The 17,396-nt window shown below is 42.3% G+C and overlaps 1 protein-coding gene across 3 annotated transcripts; it reads right to left on the reverse strand.

The window, feature by feature from the left end:
• Positions 1-523: 523 nt before the first annotated feature.
• LOC311056081 (uncharacterized protein) lies at positions 524-13,796 on the reverse strand. Of its 3 annotated transcripts, none has more exons than XM_084072458.1 (14): positions 13,735-13,796; positions 13,116-13,216; positions 11,174-11,483; positions 9,157-9,318; positions 8,684-8,890; positions 7,677-7,754; positions 6,703-7,061; positions 4,662-4,866; positions 4,154-4,253; positions 3,037-3,947; positions 1,805-2,004; positions 1,483-1,642; positions 960-1,113; positions 524-866 (listed from the first exon to the last, which is right to left on the reverse strand). In XM_084072458.1, the coding sequence occupies exons 7-14, from the start codon at positions 6,724-6,726 to the stop codon at positions 863-865; spliced, it is 1,758 nt and encodes a 585-aa protein (XP_083928584.1). In that variant the 5' UTR covers positions 6,727-7,061; positions 7,677-7,754; positions 8,684-8,890; positions 9,157-9,318; positions 11,174-11,483; positions 13,116-13,216; positions 13,735-13,796; the 3' UTR covers positions 524-862. The 3 variants fall into 3 exon arrangements, with proteins under 3 accessions (XP_083928584.1, XP_083928585.1, XP_083928586.1); XM_084072459.1 differs by having other exon boundaries at positions 6,490-7,061; XM_084072460.1 differs by lacking the exon at positions 6,703-7,061.
• Between the last annotated feature and the right edge of the window lie 3,600 nt (positions 13,797-17,396).

Consider the following 17,396-nt stretch of genomic DNA (forward strand, 5'->3'; position numbering starts at 1 on the left):
ATTTTACTGTGTCGAGGGTCCAGGTTGTGAGGCATCACAAACTGGACCACAGGAACACTCGGGACCATATCCTGTTTGTTGTGTCACCACTGGCCCAGTTGCTCTCCATGCAGTAATAAACAAATAAAGTGAGGGAAAGCAAACATAGCTGCATTGGAACAAAGCTGTTTTTTTTATATTTCCTGAAAAGAAACGGCTGTGGACATACAGTATAAGGTTTCACACAGAAATTAAAAAGAAAAACTGTCCATATACCTTCATTACAATAACCGGACAAAGTCCTTTACAGTCCTTATTGTCCCAGCAGTCTCTCACTGTAAAAAAAAAAATATATTGACTGAATTTGACACAGACAGGTCTTCTGGGAAGCTCCACATGGGTCCATACAGCAAATGGAGTGTGTGTATTGTGTGCCTCTTCTCCATGTCCAAGTCCGTTGGATGAGAGGTTTTCATGCTCGGGGGAAAAGAGATTTTTTGTGTGTGTGTGTGTGTGTGTGTGTGTGTGTGTGTGTGTGTGTGTGTGTGTGTGTGTGTGTGTGTGTGTGTGTGTGTGTGTGTGTGTGTGTGTGTGTGTGTGTGTGTGTACACACACACACACGTAAAGGGGAAATCAATCAATTTTCTTCTTTTTAAATACAATACATAAAATAGTTTTTAAGTTAACCACTTTCAACCTGCCGTCCCTATTTAGAGCATGTCATAGGCAAATGTCCAACAAGCTCACAACACACGGCTACACACTGTGAGCTTGTAGATAGTCTATTTTCGTAGTGTGTGGTCAGGGTTAGTGGTGTGGTGTCCCTGTGGCTGTAAACGGCGTGTCCATCAGTCATGCAACGGTCACCCACTCCAACCTCCTGTCACCTGGAAATATATTTTAAAAAAAATGTTTTAACATACCGGTACATAAATACATACATATTTATTTATACTTAAGTATTCATAGTCAAAGCTTACTCTTCCACTGGGGCCTCACTAATAGCCAGCTGTCGGTGAAATCGCTCCTTTCGTCCACCCGCTCTGTCTCGCGAATTCCGCAGCCACACCTTTATCTCCTTTTCCACATCAGATTCCAGAGGACTAGGCTGAATGCGGCACTTTCTTACAGCCTCTGAAACATAAAAACAAATAGGCTTATATGAAACAATTATTTTTGTAGTAAGCAATTTCTTATTCATTGCTGTTGGGCAGATCTTGTATCAACATCCTTCAACTTTTTATGTTTTTTTTGTTCCGAACGCATCAATTTTCTTACATTTCTTTTGGCCATTCAAAAATAGCAGATATATGAGCTTGTAGATCTGTGATTTTTGAAAAATAGTGTACTTGGCGTGAAAAGGTTGAGAACCACTGCTCTATAATAAGTAAATACATTTCCCATAAGTGTTCGAATTTGACTTCAAATACGAGTTTGACTAACAAATGAGTAGGTGTTTGATTAGTGAAAATGATCAATTTGAATTGAGCTATTTAGACTTACCGGTTACAACCCTCTTTAGTCTCAGGGACTGAAAAGGTCTCTTTTGATTTGCGCCGTTCCAATTGAATTGTTTGGCTAGGGAATGGCCAATCAATGTCGCCATTATCCTTCTTGTTGCAGCCTGGACATCACACCCACCAATGGCTCCTAGATAGGCAATCTGACAGGAAGTGAAATAGACAGAAAATAAAACATTATTGGCTTTGGTTAAAACAAAATGATAGAAAGCATAACAGGTTAGGGGAACTGTATGTAGAATTGCTAAGTGATTATAACATTGTCAAAAAATGTAGATAGCATACAATATCATTTATTTATATACCAAATCTTTCCGACAGCGATGGTCTTCAATTTGTTGCTCCAAGACATCCATGTCCTCGTTGGTTTGAAGGGGCAATGTGATGTCATCAGGCAGCGTGATCTCTGCTTGATTGGAGCGGGAGATATTTGCCACTGCCTTCTCCAGCGCAGTCAGCCTCTCCTTAATTTCTTCCAGCGTGTTAATTAAGTATCTGTCAATACCTGAGAAGGAAAAACTATAATTAGAAACTGAACAGAAACTGTTGTAACACAGAGCATAGCATCATCAGCACCTCTTAGCTGGGGAGTGGCATCGGATATCATTTTCTATAGATATGATTATCAATTATACAACAGGTTGTTCTGACCGAGCTTTCTGATTGGTTGAAATGGGCTCGCTAGCAGTGTTCAAACGAGCATGACAGCACACCTGGCCGTGCTCAAATATACATATCAGTATAATATAAATATGAGCTGTGCCGGGTCCTTCATGCCTCGTTCCTGCAGCAATGCTGTGCCGATAATCACGGTAAAGCACACCCTCTCCTGTAATATTGCATAATTCCATTACCGTCTGATGATGTGCCATTACCGTGCAGGGATTTATACAAAAGCCAAATCCTAAACTATCCTCCATGGTAAAGAATACGGAGCTAGAGCAGTACCTTTTTAACCCATTCAGACCGGGATAACCTACATGCTGTTATACCTTGCAATCTGGGAACAACCTCATTAATTTCTGACACTCTTAAAGCCCCCTTTATACTTCACCATATGACAGAGTTGGATGCCGAAAATAGCAGATCTGCAAGCTCGCAGCGCGTCTCGAATGAGGGCTGCGAGCTTGCAGATCTGCTATTTTCCAGCCTAAGTCGTGTCGCAACGGTGAAACATAAACGTGGCTTTAGGATTTAGAGGCGTTTTAGGCATTTAGTGGTGTTTTCAGAATCATCCTCAAGTCTAAATGGGTTAACAAGACGGAGCTACAATGTAAAATCCTGTTAATTTAACCATTATAATGCAATAGACACGAATAGTCCATTTGGGTTACATTTGTAAACTACAGATTATACTCTTAGTTAGCTGTTAAAGTGTGTTGTGTGGGAAGCTAGTCCAAGTGATTAATTCAACATTATGGTAGTCCTGAAACAAACTGTTTGCAGACGTAAACATACATGAACCATGCTAAATCCAGATGTGACGTTTGTGGGCAGTTCTGTCTCCCTATGTATCTATTGGGGCTATCAAACATACCTGCTGATGATGATGCACGCCTCACAGCAGGGGGTACGGCCACAGGTGGAAGGTGGCTCACAGATGAAAGGTGACTCGCCGGTGGTGGACTCGCTGTTGACAGGTGACTGGCCCACGGTGGTAGGGGACTCTGCGTTGACAGGTGACTGGACCACGGTGGTAGGGGACTCTGCGCTGACAGGTGACTGACCGCTGGTTGGTGACTCTGCGCTGACAGGTGACTGACCGCTGGTTGGTGACTCTGCGCTGACAGGTGACTGACCGCTGGTTGGTGACTCTGCGTTGACAGGTGACTGACCGCTGGTTGGTGACTCTGCGCTGACAGGTGACTGACCGCTGGTTGGTGACTCTGCGTTGACAGGTGACTGACCGCTGGTTGGTGACTCTGCGCTGACAGGTGACTGACCGCTGGTTGGTGACTCTGCGTTGACAGGTGACTGACCGCTGGTTGGTGACTCTGCGCTGACAGGTGACTGACCGCTGGTTGGTGACTCTGCGTTGACAGGTGACTGACCGCTGGTTGGTGACTCTGCGTTGACAGGTGACTGACCGCTGGTTGGTGACTCTGCGTTGACAGGTGACTGACCGCTGGTTGGTGACTCTGCGCTGACAGGTGACTGACCGCTGGTAGGTGACTCTGCGTTGACAGGTGACTGACCGCTGGTTGGTGACTCTGCGTTGACGGGGGACTGGCCCACTGTGGTAGGTGACTCGCGGTTGACAGATGACTGGCCGGTGGTAGGGGACTCGGCATTGGCAGGGGACTCGCTGATGCACGGTGACTTGAAGACAGCAAACCCATTGGTGGTGGTGGGACTGGTGGCTGGTGTAATACTGCAGCTGTTACAACTTCAGACTGTCTGGCCCGTTTTGGTGGCGCACGCTCAGGCTCAGTGTAGCGTTTAGTAGCTCTGTGGAAAATGAGGAGCAACAATCTAAGAATGCATTTTAGCACACAAACTGAATGACTGGTTCATACTACTTTAGCCATAGTAATAGCTCTCATGTTCTTGTTCAGAACATATAGAAGAATGCACCAGTAATACAATCCTTATATAATATTATTTAAACAGCTTTGCATAAAGACAAATAAAAAAAATACAAAATGAACACTTACTGTCTTGACCGCTGACTGCGATCCAATTCTTCGGGTTCACTTTCAATAATCAAACTTGTTTCTGCCTTTTTGGCTTTAGTCCTTGCCTTTTCATAGTCCACTGTAACAAAATAGGTGTAAGAAACAAAGTGTCAGTAAGAAACAAAGTAAGTGTCACGCTTTGCATCAATTTAGGCAATGAACTATCAGCTATTCTATTAGTTATAGCAATTACTTTAAGAATCAAATAAGTACATTATTTTTAAATGCTTTAATAAAAAAAGTTATCGATTAAGCACTTAAGGACCACTTCAGCCATTTTCAACCAATCTCCATATAATTGGTCCTAACTAATGCTCATTATAACATGGTACCATGTTTGTCTACTTGGTCTGTCTCTCAGAGAAGGGGTGTCGACAAAATGCTACCATTTTATAATGGCGAGGACCAATTATATGAAGATGCGTCGAAAATGGCTCAAGTGGGCCTTTAAATTTAATGGCTCCCAAATCTGGAAAAAAAAGAATACCTGCTGTTGCCAAAATTTTGATTTGATGTGCTGTCCACGTGAACATGGGAACATCATGAGTCACCAAAGCTGCCTTGATTTTGCTGGGGTCAGTGTAAGGTGGCCACATAGTCATTGACGAGTCCTCATTAAGCCATTTGCTGCTCACAATCCCTACCGAGTTATCCAGGAACTCCACAATTTTGTACAACGCCATTAGGAGGAGCTGAAAATGAATACATAAAGAGGGAAAAAAAAGGGGCAAAAAAAAACAAAAATAAAGAAAGAAAACTCAGTAGCTATGGAGGAAAGGAATAGCTGCCCATTCTGTGTCCATGGGGAGCAAAACATATTTTCTTGTTATATCTGACAAACAGATTATTTGGTCTGTACTTTCTAGATGACTTGCTTTATAAATGCCAATGTCTTTTGAATCTAGAGGACTTGAGTAAAGAGAATCTAGCTTTGATTCTCCTGAACATGATGTACTTTCTATCCGACTTTTCATCACATAGTATGTTCTGTACCAGTCCCAAATTCCCATGAACCATCACACAGTTGTCCCCTGTAGTTGTGGCAACACAGAACTCCTGAAACACAGCCTTTTTATACTGTGTGCAGTGAGGCAGATATGGTATTGATGGGCCACAAGAGTGTTTCATTTTCAGCAAAGGTGTCTTGCTGTCTGTCTGCTTTGCTTTTTTTGTTGTAAAAAAGGTCCGCTCAAGTGTAATTATGTGAAATATCTGTTTAAGAACAAATTGTGGTTTGCGAGTTGCTTTTTTCAATTTCCTCATATAGTTTTCAAATGGAAAAGCTGACACTCCATCTAAAGCTCCATACCTCCTAACATCATCAGCCAAATGAGTCAAATTGTGCACATTATAGATCAATTCATCAATACCATACAACTGCTCAAATTCACATAAGCAATGTTTCATGAGATTATCAGCATAGTCACAATAATAATTGCACAAGGCAGGACAGAGCATCATGTACATGGCAATGGAGAAATTCATGAAATTATTGTAGTGGGAGGAGGGAAGAAACTCTTTTAAGACAATTGGACCTGTATAAAGTAAGAACTGGCGACACTCAGTGGCTTTCCATGTGTCTACGTGCGCTAAACTTCTTGGCTTTCTTTGAAACTCGATTGGGATGTGTTGCCTTAGCTGCTGCAACCTGGCAGAAATGGCCATCACCGCTCGAGAGCCCAATCTACATGACAAATCACCCTTCATCCAAAAGAATATCAATCTTCGAGTCACTCCGAGGCAAACAAGGTGCATGTAGTCCAAAATGAACATTGTGACCATTCCTATGCTAAGCCGTGCAAGGGGAGAGTTGCCCTTGTGGTGATCCTCATCCTCCTGCCTAGAGAACTGATCATCTGTACGTAGTGTAGCCGTCTTCTCTGGGAAAGTCATGTGATGTTTGACATAGACTCCCTCTTGAGTGCAGCGCTCACAACCAAAGTACCCATTGTGTCCCTTAATGTTTTTGATAAAGGCTCTTGCAGGAGCATCACAAATTAAACAGTCAATCTTCAATCTGAATTTCTTTCCTGCCAACTCAAAGCCTCCTTCAAGCCTGGCTACCTCCTGCACAAAGTCATCTAAATACTGCTCTAAATCAAGAGGCTTGCTGTTGCCACAAAAGATGCCAATTACAAAAGGTTCTTTTTCAAATGACACTTTGCCTAAAATTGGCCACAGCTGTAGAGAGCTCTTCTTGAACAAAGACAATCCATCAACATTAATTTGGAGGCCAATAGTGTTGCCAACACTGTTGATGAGACTTGTTGAAATTGTCTGTAGGTAAGAAAGAATGCCAAAATGTAAATATTCACCTCCTTTTATGTTTTTAACATTGGCTACTATTTTTGCTGTTTGTAGCAGGGTGCGAGCTTGCTTTGGCAAATTTGGATGGAACTCCTGCAGTGTACAAAGAAGATCTGAGAGTGTATTCTGTGGCACATCGTTCCTCAGAGCCCACTCACACAGCAACTTGGCCAATTTTGTACATTCATCTTCAACTGTATCACATTCATCACTACTGTCACCTTCTTCCTCTCCATCACTCTCATCGCTACTCTCTATAATACTGTCACCATCTGGGACTGTATCATTCACAAGTGTAGTATCACAGTCATCATCAAATGAATTTAGGCAGTCCATGAAAACTTCATCTTCCTCATCGTTGACATTAAAGGTCAGATTGGATTCAGGATTCACTTCTCCCAATATTTCACTTGTCTCTTGAACCGAGGATGAATCAAAAGAAGTTAGGATCCTTAGTGTGCGCCGGCGCTTGGTCCAGTAACTGCTGGAAGCCATGACAAAGAGTGCCCTGCAGGAGCAAGGAAGGATGCAGGTCGAAGGTGGCTCTCAGGTTCTCTGAAAGCTGGTGTGAGTAGGCTCCCTGGGGGGAAATGATCATGTATATATTGAGAATTGTATGAAGGAATTGACATATCTGGGGTCAACTATCAAAAGTAATTGGGAGTGTGGATGAGAAGCGAAGAGGAGTGCATGCAGAACCAATGGAGTAAAGTGATGGAGGAAGTTATCTGTGACAAAAAAGGTACCATTAAGAGCGAGGGAGAAGATGTATAGAACGTTAGTGAGAGCAGCCATGTTGTATAGCCTGGAAACGCTGACAAAAAGACAGGAGGCAGAGCTGGTGGAATTGAGGATGCTACGATTCTCACTAGGAGTGACAAGGATGGACATGATCAGATATGACTACATTAGAGGATCGGCCGAGGTTGAGATGGTTTGGACAGTAGGGAAGAGGGGAACATTGGGAGAAGGATGCTGAACGTGGAACTGCCAGGTAAGAGAAGGCCAAAGAGGAGGTTTATGGATGTGATGAAAGACAACATGCAGGTGGCAGGAGTCCCCAAGGAAGACGCAGACAACACAACCAGATGGAAACTGAAGATCTGCTGTGGTGACCCCAATAGGAATTAACCGAAATAAGTAGTAAGAAGATAGTTGAAGTGGTTAGTTATTTTTACAGTCAACTAAAACATACCTGCTGATGGAGTATCCCTGAACTCAAGTGAGGAAGCCTGGGGTCTGGGCTGTCTCCCAGTTGACAGAAGATGGCTCCCTGTGGGCAAATGATAGTGTATGTCAGGGGTGTCCAAAAGTATTTTTCAAAGAGGGACATATAAGAAAATATGAAAATACCTCAGGGTTGACTGGATCTCCTGTCATACTGTACATTTGGACCATAATTAATTCACATACAAATGCCTCACAACTATTTAAACTACAGTGCGATACTGTATAAATAACCTTTTGTCAAATGTAAATCACTCATCTGTACTGCAAAAAAATATATATATATATATCAGCCTTTTTTTTTTACAGGCATGCAATGGGTTGCCATTATATTTACAGTCCAATAAATTCTTAATTCAAAAAACAAGCCACATTCAAACGGCCATAGCTCTGGAATGGAGGATCACGGCCGGACAATTATTTCTACCGGACCCCTGTGTAATTAGCTGATCTCCGTGAGGAAGGAGGTCACAGAGAATATTCCAAGATTTTTCAAAGGTAATTTGCCGTTTTCAATTGGCAAGGGGACGGTAGAATTAATTAATTCCGTGGCAGTGAATGAGTTAATAGAAGTGGCATTTCTTTCAGTTAGGAGTTCTGCTGAGAGATCTCTCTCTCTCTCTCTCACTCTCACTCTCAATGTATGAATTCCACATGACTCTACTGGCGTTGCCATGAATAATAGCCCGATAGGCCACAGAGGTGCATTTCAAAGCATTTTGTCCCAAGGACGCCCACAGGCTGCAAGATATGTGTTTTTTTTTTTTAAAGGGTCCAAATATTTTTTTCAAGAGTTTGTTTTAAAAGAGCCAATCTACAAGCCCATTTTCAAATAGCCAATGTATATGAGATTTAAGTTAGGGCTGTCGGACGATTACAAATTTAAATTGACGATTAAGGCCTATCCCTGACCACCGTTGACATGGGCTGGCCAGCCAGTCAGTCATTGAGCCTGTGTTGGTGGACGTGTAATACCTTGGTTAAACGTCTTGGACAGAAGGGAGGGTAGGTGGGAGAGGAATACTGCAGGGTGCTGGATGAATTGTGAATGGTCTGTAGTCTGGGGAGTGCGTGGTGACTGACGAGGCTCTCAGTCGCTCAGGGAGATGATCCGTGACTCTCTCTCTTGTGTTGACGGTCAGCCAAACAACACAGTACTGGCGTTGGTCAGACTGTTGGTCCCTGTGCACAAAAGATGGATTTATTGAGCATGGAATGATCTACAATAGTGTCTCTCAAATGTCAAGCATTATATTCAAATTAACAAAATAATTAACTAACAAACTTTTCGAGACAATAGAGAAATGTGCCGTATCCCTGGGACCCAAACCAGTGAAAATAGCTGATCTACAAGCTCTCACAGCGTCGCTTTGTGCCGCATTGTGAACTTGTAGATCAGCTGAAATGTGCAATTCACCAATACAACAGTGTTATTGAACAACTTGTACCTTTGAAATAGGAATACTGCAGGGTGCTGGATGATTTGAGAATGGTCTGTAGTCTGGGAGTGCGTGGTGACCGACGAGGCTCTCAGTCGCTCAGGGAGATGATCCGTGACACTCTCTCTCTCTCTCTCTCTCTCGTGTCGACGGTCAGCCAAACAGTGGTCCCTGTGCACAAAGGATGGATTCATTGAGCATGGAATGATCTACAATAGTGGCTCTCAAATGTAGCAAATAGCAGATCAACAAGCTCATAGCGTGGCACAGAGTGCCACGCTATGAGCTTGTAGATCTGCCATTTTTGAAAAATCGTGAAAATGTTTGCAAATGTTTGAACATACATTTTTTCAAGTGAACATTTTTAACTCTGTTACAACTACTGGGGGTCCCTGGAACAAAATATTTTGAGATGGGGATCCACGGCCAATTACATATACATTTTTGAGAACCACTGATGTTATAGCAACATACGTTTTTTTTTTTTTTAAACTGTTGATTTATAATACATTCGTAGAATCCCCAGAAGCGAAGATTTCAGTTACAAATGTTTGCTTTAAAGAATATACACATAATAGACCCACAATTTTTCCAAAAAATAGCAGATCTACAAGCTAATAGCACGGCTATGGGCATATATTTTTTAATCAAGGCTGTGAGTGTGTTGTTTACTGTATAAGCCTATTACAGATTGATTCTCATCTCTGGCTGGTAATATAAAATAAATATCACCCTTTTTGAAATAGACATTTGCATTTTTCTAGATCAGGCCTTTAAAAATCTATAACATGAGTGTGTCTCAAGCATTAGGGTGCGTGTGTGTGTGTGTGTGTGTGTGTGTGTGTGTGTGTGTGTGTGTGTGTGTGTGTCATACACCAGTGGTTTTCAAACGTTTTCATGTCAAGGGCCCCCAAATTTACACTTATTAGCCCGCCGACCCCCATTTGAAAAGATAAGCCAAGGACCCCCATATGAGAAGATTTTTACAGCTCTAGCAGTGATTCTCAACTATTTTAATTTGAAGGATCCCAGTTTGACATGCATTAGGGATTAGGCTACGGGCCCCTAATGGCATTTATAGTGCTGGGACCCCAATTTATATTGTAAAATCAATGTTAATCTAACTAAAGAGTGAACAAATGGTTCCATTTGTACACTCTAGAGTTACAGACCCATAAGGGTCCATTTGGTTCCCAACTATCTATTATTTAGCTGGGGACCCCATCAAGGACCCCTGGGGGTCCCCTGACCCCACTTTGAGAACCACTGCACACTGTGTGTGTGTGTGTGTGTGTGTGTGTGTGTGTGTGTGTGTGTGTGTGTGTGTCAGCACAACAGCATCCAAGTTGATTTACTTCAGATCAGTCAAACATTTTTCTTATCACTTGAAACTGTTGCCTGATGACAGCTGAGGGCGAAGCGTTCCTCGTTTTTATTCCACATTGTAACCGTTGACATCCGTTCTATAGCATACATTTGTCGTTAGCACTTAGCATTCATTAGCATGCTCTGTAGCAACAAGTACTGCCAAACAGTGCTCAACTACTGCTAACTTTATCAACCAAAACGGCCGTGGGCTATGATTTTGTCCAATGCCAACTTAAATGAGCTTCTGAGCTTACACAGACACCTGGAGCAATTGAATTAACTAGCGACACAACTGAGTGAATGAATGAGAGAGGGAGAAGAGAGACAGGGGAGGGCGGGGCTATTAGCCTATGGAACACACACGGACTGCAGTGCGTGCGTCTCTCAACCGCTCAACTCAGTGGGAGAGATTTATCTTTATGGAAAATTCAACACTAGAATACGCACAGATGTTTATGGCTTCCATTTCCCCATGAGCCTTAAAAACATAATCTTCAAATGTAATACCTACGGTCAAATTTGGTCAAATTAAGACCCAAACCAGTGAAAATAGCTGATCTACAAGCTCTCACAGCGTCGCTTTGTGCCGCATTGCTAACTTGTAGATCAGCTGAAACGTGCAATTCACCAAAACAACAGTGTTGTTGACCACGTGTACCTTTGAAATAGGAATACTGCAGGGCGCTGGATGATTTGAGAATGGTCTGTAGTCTGGGAGTGCGTGGTGACCGACGAGGCTCTCAGTCGCTCAGGGAGATGATCCGTGACTCTCTCTTGTGTCGACGGTCAGCCAAACAGCGTCCAAGGCTCTTTGGTCCCGCTGCAGATTCCAGTAGAATTGGTCGGGATCTGGAGTCAACAACTTCACCAGGTCCTGATTTCCAACCAGGACCTGAGAGTGGGGGAGGCAATGCCACAGCAGTTGACTCTGGGAGGGATTTCCACAGGGACCTGGGTTTTACCTAGGGCTGTCACGATTACAAATTTAAGTTGACAATTAATTGTCACTCAAATAATTGTGATTAACGATTTAATTGTGTGTTTGACGTTGAAACATTATGAAACCTTTTAGGCTTCGTAATAAATAAATTGCACAGGACACATGACAAATAACTGAAATATACAAAGAAATTGACATATTTGATCATTTATATACACAAATAAAAGCAGAAATGGCTGATCTACAAATGATGGTGAATGAATGCTAATCTACAAGCTTAGAACGCGTCACTTTGTAGACCTGCCATTTCTGTAAGCTTGTAGATCTGCTATTTGTGCTTTTAAAAATATTTTAAAATGTGTGAAAATCCTTCAACATGGAAACGATTATGACGATAATGCAAAAGTAATTGTGACATCATAATTACGTAACAAATGCTCTGTTACAAGCAAAAGTCCGGAATTAAAAATGTACTTGAGTAAAAGTACAAAAGTAAAAGTACTCATTATGCAGAATGTCCCATTTCAAGTTTTCAAAATGTATAAAAACCTTTTGAAAATAGCAGATCTACAAGCTCACAATGCGTCCCAATACGAGGCATTGTGAGCTTGTAGATCTGCTATTTTCAAATAGCTGAGAGAGAGATGAAGCAGGGACCACCCAACTAATACTTAGTTAACTTGACATTTGGCTCGCATGTGCTTGAAGTTTTGATGTAGAGGCAAAAAAAAACACCTTCACCAAAAATGGCAGATCTACCAGCTGTGTCAGCTTAGCTTGTAAATCGCCTATTTTGGTCGGTAGATCAGCTATTTTGGCCGATCGGCTATTTTCTGTGAATTGTCCCACGGGCATCAAGTGGTTAGTGTAAAAAAAAAAAGAGAAAACGTTCTCACATAGTTTTGGCGGACCCCCTGTAGTAACTCTGAGGACCCCATAGGGGTCAGAGACCCCCTGTTGAAGACCCCTGGCCAACCATTTATTGGTCTGAGGTGTAGCATTTGCCAGCGAGTATCCGCAAAATTTAAATGTGGTTTGAAGTAATAATGGTGCAGTCTACACAGTATGTATATTATTAAAGCTTATACTATGATAGTGGCATATAATGGAGAAAATAACATATTTGTCAATCAAAATTATTTGTATGACAATTAATCGTCCAGAAATTCATAATCATGACAGCCCTAGTTATATGCCAGGGGTTATCACCATGCTGTCTTGTGGTGGACATTTTGGTCAAAATTCCATTTTTGCCACAGACATACAAAATGAGTGGACAATAATATTACCAGAAACACATATAGAGCTAGCCCTGAATGACCATAGGTATGTAACTCTTAGAGTGTACACATGGTCCATTTGTACAGTCTCAGAGTATGGTGGTCCTTGCAAATGAAACATTTGAGAACCGCTAGTGGACTCATAATGTGCATATAGTCATAGTAAATCAGAGTCATACATATTCTGAAGAAAACCTGGAGACTGACATTGAGTAATTGGGTCTTATGATCAAAATAAGAACATTATAATGGTGTGTAAATCTAAACTTTGCCTCTCTTTTTCAAGAGTTTGTTTTAAAAGAGCTGATCTACAAGCCCATTTTCAAATAGCCAATGTATATGAGATTTAAGTGCCCAGACCAAAGCTATACCAATCTTACCTGCTGACAGCTTTGGAGACAAACAAACAGACGGACGGACAGATGGACAGCTGGCTCGGTGGCTGGCAACACAGTACTGGCGTTGGTCAGACTGTTGGTCCCTGTGCAAAAAAGATGGATTTATTGAGCATGGAATGATCTACAATAGTGTCTCTCAAATGTCAATCATTATATTCAAATTAACAAAATAATTAACAAACTTTTCGAGACAATAGAGAAATGTGCCGTTATCCCTGGGACCCAAACTAGTGAAAATAGCTGATCTACAAGCTCACACAGCGTCGCTTTGCACCACATTGTGAGCTTGTAGATCAGCTGAAACGTGCAATTCACCAATACAACAGTGTTGTTGACTGACGTGTACCTTTGAAATAAGCAACTCATCATGTTTAAGTCTGGTTTATTAGGCTAAGCTGACGTCAACTAAAGTTAGCTGCTAGCAGCTAACTACTAGCCACAACATCAGCTGTAGCTACAAACAAACCAGTACTACTCGAACTCGACGGAAATTTTATCTGAATTTGCAAAATGTACTCAAATATAACCTCAACACAACATCACACTTAAATTGTAACAAATATTTGCTGTTAAATGTAATTATTAATCATTAAAAACTCACCTTCAACGGTTAGAAATACACGACGTAGTTTCACTTTCTTTTCTCCGTTTCTCTCCTCCCGCGTTTTGAAACAGCAGCTACAGTGGCTAGTATAAGGGGTCTTCTTTCCTACTGTTGAGCCAATGAGATTGGTACATTTTGCCAGATTGACAGTTCAGTGACAAATGAGAACAAACCAAGAGGAGAGAGGTGGGACATCCGTCCCAGACAGGCGGAGTGATATTGAGGTTCAGGCTCGAGGCTCTTTCGCTCTTACAGTGAGACGTTGTAGAACGCGGAGTGATATGCGTTCTAGAAGAAAATAGTTCCAAGCTCAGGCGCAAACTGGACACTTGTTTATAGATTTTTTTTCGCATGAGTTGTTCTTAGATGCTAGAAAATAATGCCTTGTATTTTTTATGTTCAAAGTTAATTTAAAGCAGTGCTAAAATGTGTGGTTGCCTGATGAAATATTCATGGGATCCCCATACACAATAATAGTAAAATAAATGAATGAATGAATGAATGAATAGATAAATAGATAAATAAATATATAAATAGATAGATAAATAGATAAATAGATAGATAGATAGATAAATAAATAGATAGATAGATAAATAGATAAATAGATAAATATATATATATATATATATATGTATATATATATAGACACACACACACGCACACGCACACACACACACACACACACACACACACACACACACACACACACACACACACACACACTGGCACATATAATAATAGACAGACAAAGCATGCAGGTGTAGAGTTAGCACTGCTTAAAAAAAAGAAAAGAAAGGGGAAAAGAGCGGCAAAATCATTATGTAATGTAATATGGGCTGCCCACACAAAAACGCATGGGGCCCAAAGGTACAAATCTGCGCTTGGCCCTGAACGGACAGACCCGCACTGGCCCACAATGGGCAAGCCCCAGCCAGCCCGCAACTGGTGGCTGCCCACAGCAAGCCCACGGTGAGACCACAGCTGTGGGCATCACCTGGGCAAACCCGCGATGGGCCTGTGCAGGTTTGGTGCGGGCTTGACATAGCCCTCACTGCCCACACATAGCCTGCATGGGCCCCACAGGGGCTCGCTTGCAGGGATATGTTTACATTACTTATAAAGGATTAGCATTATAGCATTATAACGTTTAGCATTCAAATTTAGTTCGCTAGCTTACATTAGGCTAGCATTTCACATTTTGGATTGGGAAAGAAAAAAAACAAAAAGTGATGTGGCCAAAATGTATAGGCCTACATAGATCTATGCCTGACGTTGACAATTATTTATAACTATACATTTTAATCGTTTGGGATGTTTTTGTTTTCACCTCGTTGCTATTAGGCTGTATATCCTGCTGACTTTTTGTGCTGACTCACAATATGATTACAATACTACGGGATCGTATTATTCCGCCCGTTCAGCTTCAATTGCAGCCTCTGTTGACTGGAAGCAGCCCTGTTCACATGGGGTTGACGGGAGGCACAGAGGTCACAGTGAGATGTAGACAAATGAAGAATGAGTATGGAACAGTCAAATTCACGTCGAATGCTTCATGCTCTCAAACAACTTTATATTGTTGCACAGATGTGGATGTTGAGTCACGATAGCGTTTCCTGTAATCATGTACCGGTGGAGGGATACGCTGTCAAGAAGAAGGCCTACCTTTGCACTGTCATGGCTGGCTCTTGCCACGACAAATAATCGGGGAGGGAGACCACGGAAAATATTACAAAAGTATTTATTTACTTAACTTAACAAAGCATAACAATAAAGGAATGAGGTGTGGAGTCAGTAAATCAGTGGTGTAAGTGTGGATGAGTGAAACATGGTGTAGTGCAGGGTGTGTGGATGAAAAGAATAATCAAATAGAACTGAACAACAATTGATTGTTACAATTAAAATTGTAATCTTGACAGGGGTCTTTAGTAAGACGGGAGCAGTCATCGGCACACCTCTGGATCTCATGGGTCACTCATGGCCTCGATCCTGCACACAAGAACACACACACACAGATGTAGACAATACGTTAGTTTATGTGTGGAAGCCAATACAATGAATAAAATTAAAAACATGTCACATTTCATATCCATTATTTGCACATCCCCAATTTATTTTTTGGGCGGCCACTGTTTGTGAAAATGATGAATGCGAAACATATTGTTTTACTATTGAGGCATAACTGCACCGATCTGTGTAAAACTTTGTATGCACACTCTCTAGAGGCCAAGGAAAAACCTTTTTTTGATATTAAGCCTTCAGATTTTATCCAAATTTCACGCAAATCGGTACATATAATCTCTATAGTCATGTGATCAAGACGGATTTGTTTGATTTGAACTTTATTAAATCCACTCATCCTACCTTGACACAGTGCTGACGGCACTGGTGTAGCTGCTGTAGCGGGTCTGCAGCTGCTGTGTGTGGGCTTTGTTTGATTTGAACTTTATTAAATCCACTCATCCCACCTTGAAACAGTGCTGACAGCACTGGTGTAGCTGCTGTAGCTGGTCTGCAGCTGTAGCGGGTCTGCAGCTGCTGTGTGTGGGCTTTGTTTGATTTGAACTTTATTAAATCCACTCATCCCACCTTGAAACAGTGCTGACAGCACTGGTGTAGCTGCTGTAGCTGGTCTGCAGCTGCTGTGTGTGGGCTCTGAAAGAAGAGAGATACAGTAGTAGAAGTTCTGGCTGGGGGACTTGAGGGGGCTTTTGTAGCTAGCCGTGTCCGCCGGCGTGCTACTGGTCGTGGTCTTCTGGAGGTTTAAGGTGAAGGTTGGAGCAGTTTTCCGCATCTGGGCCGCCCTGGCCAGGGGAGCAGTGGGCGCGCCCTCCGGCCCGTTGCCGGCGCGCACGGCGGGTCACGCCGCGACGGATTCAGAACACCCAGTCCTTCTTGTGTGGGGGCTCAGATAAATCTGCATAGTCACTAAGTGAAGGTAAAATGAGGGGAGAAGGGTGTGGAACGGAGAGAAGGGAGGGTGGGTTGTTTTGAGGAGCGAGCGGAGAAGGTGGGGGTCATTTGGCGGAGAGGTTGAACATGCAGGTAACGGTAGCGGTGATGTTTGGGAGCACAGGTGGGGGTGACGGACGGGTTCACATGGGGTTGACGGGAGGCACAGAGGTCACAGTGAGATGTAGACAAATGAAGAATGAGTATGGAACAGTCAAATTCACGTCGAATGCTTCATGCTCTCAAACAACTTTATATTGTTGCACAGATGTGGATGTTGAGTCACGATAGCGTTTCCTGTAATCATGTACCGGTGGAGGGATACGCTGTCAAGAAGAAGGCCTACCTTTGCACTGTCATGGCTGGCTCTTGCCACGACAAATAATCGGGGAGGGAGACCACGGAAAATATTACAAAAGTATTTATTTACTTAACTTAACAAAGCATAACAATAAAGGAATGAGGTGTGGAGTCAGTAAATCAGTGGTGTAAGTGTGGATGAGTGAAACATGGTGTAGTGCAGGGTGTGTGGATGAAAAGAATAATCAAATAGAACTGAACAACAATTGATTGTTACAATTAAAATTGTAATCTTGACAGGGGTCTTTAGTAAGACGGGAGCAGTCATCGGCACACCTCTGGATCTCATGGGTCACTCATGGCCTCGATCCTGCACACAAGAACACACACACACACACACACACACACAC

Source organism: Gymnoscopelus microlampas (assembly GCF_963454915.1).
Source record: "Gymnoscopelus microlampas genome assembly, chromosome: 11".
Taxonomy (NCBI): Eukaryota; Metazoa; Chordata; class Actinopteri; order Myctophiformes; family Myctophidae; genus Gymnoscopelus; species Gymnoscopelus microlampas.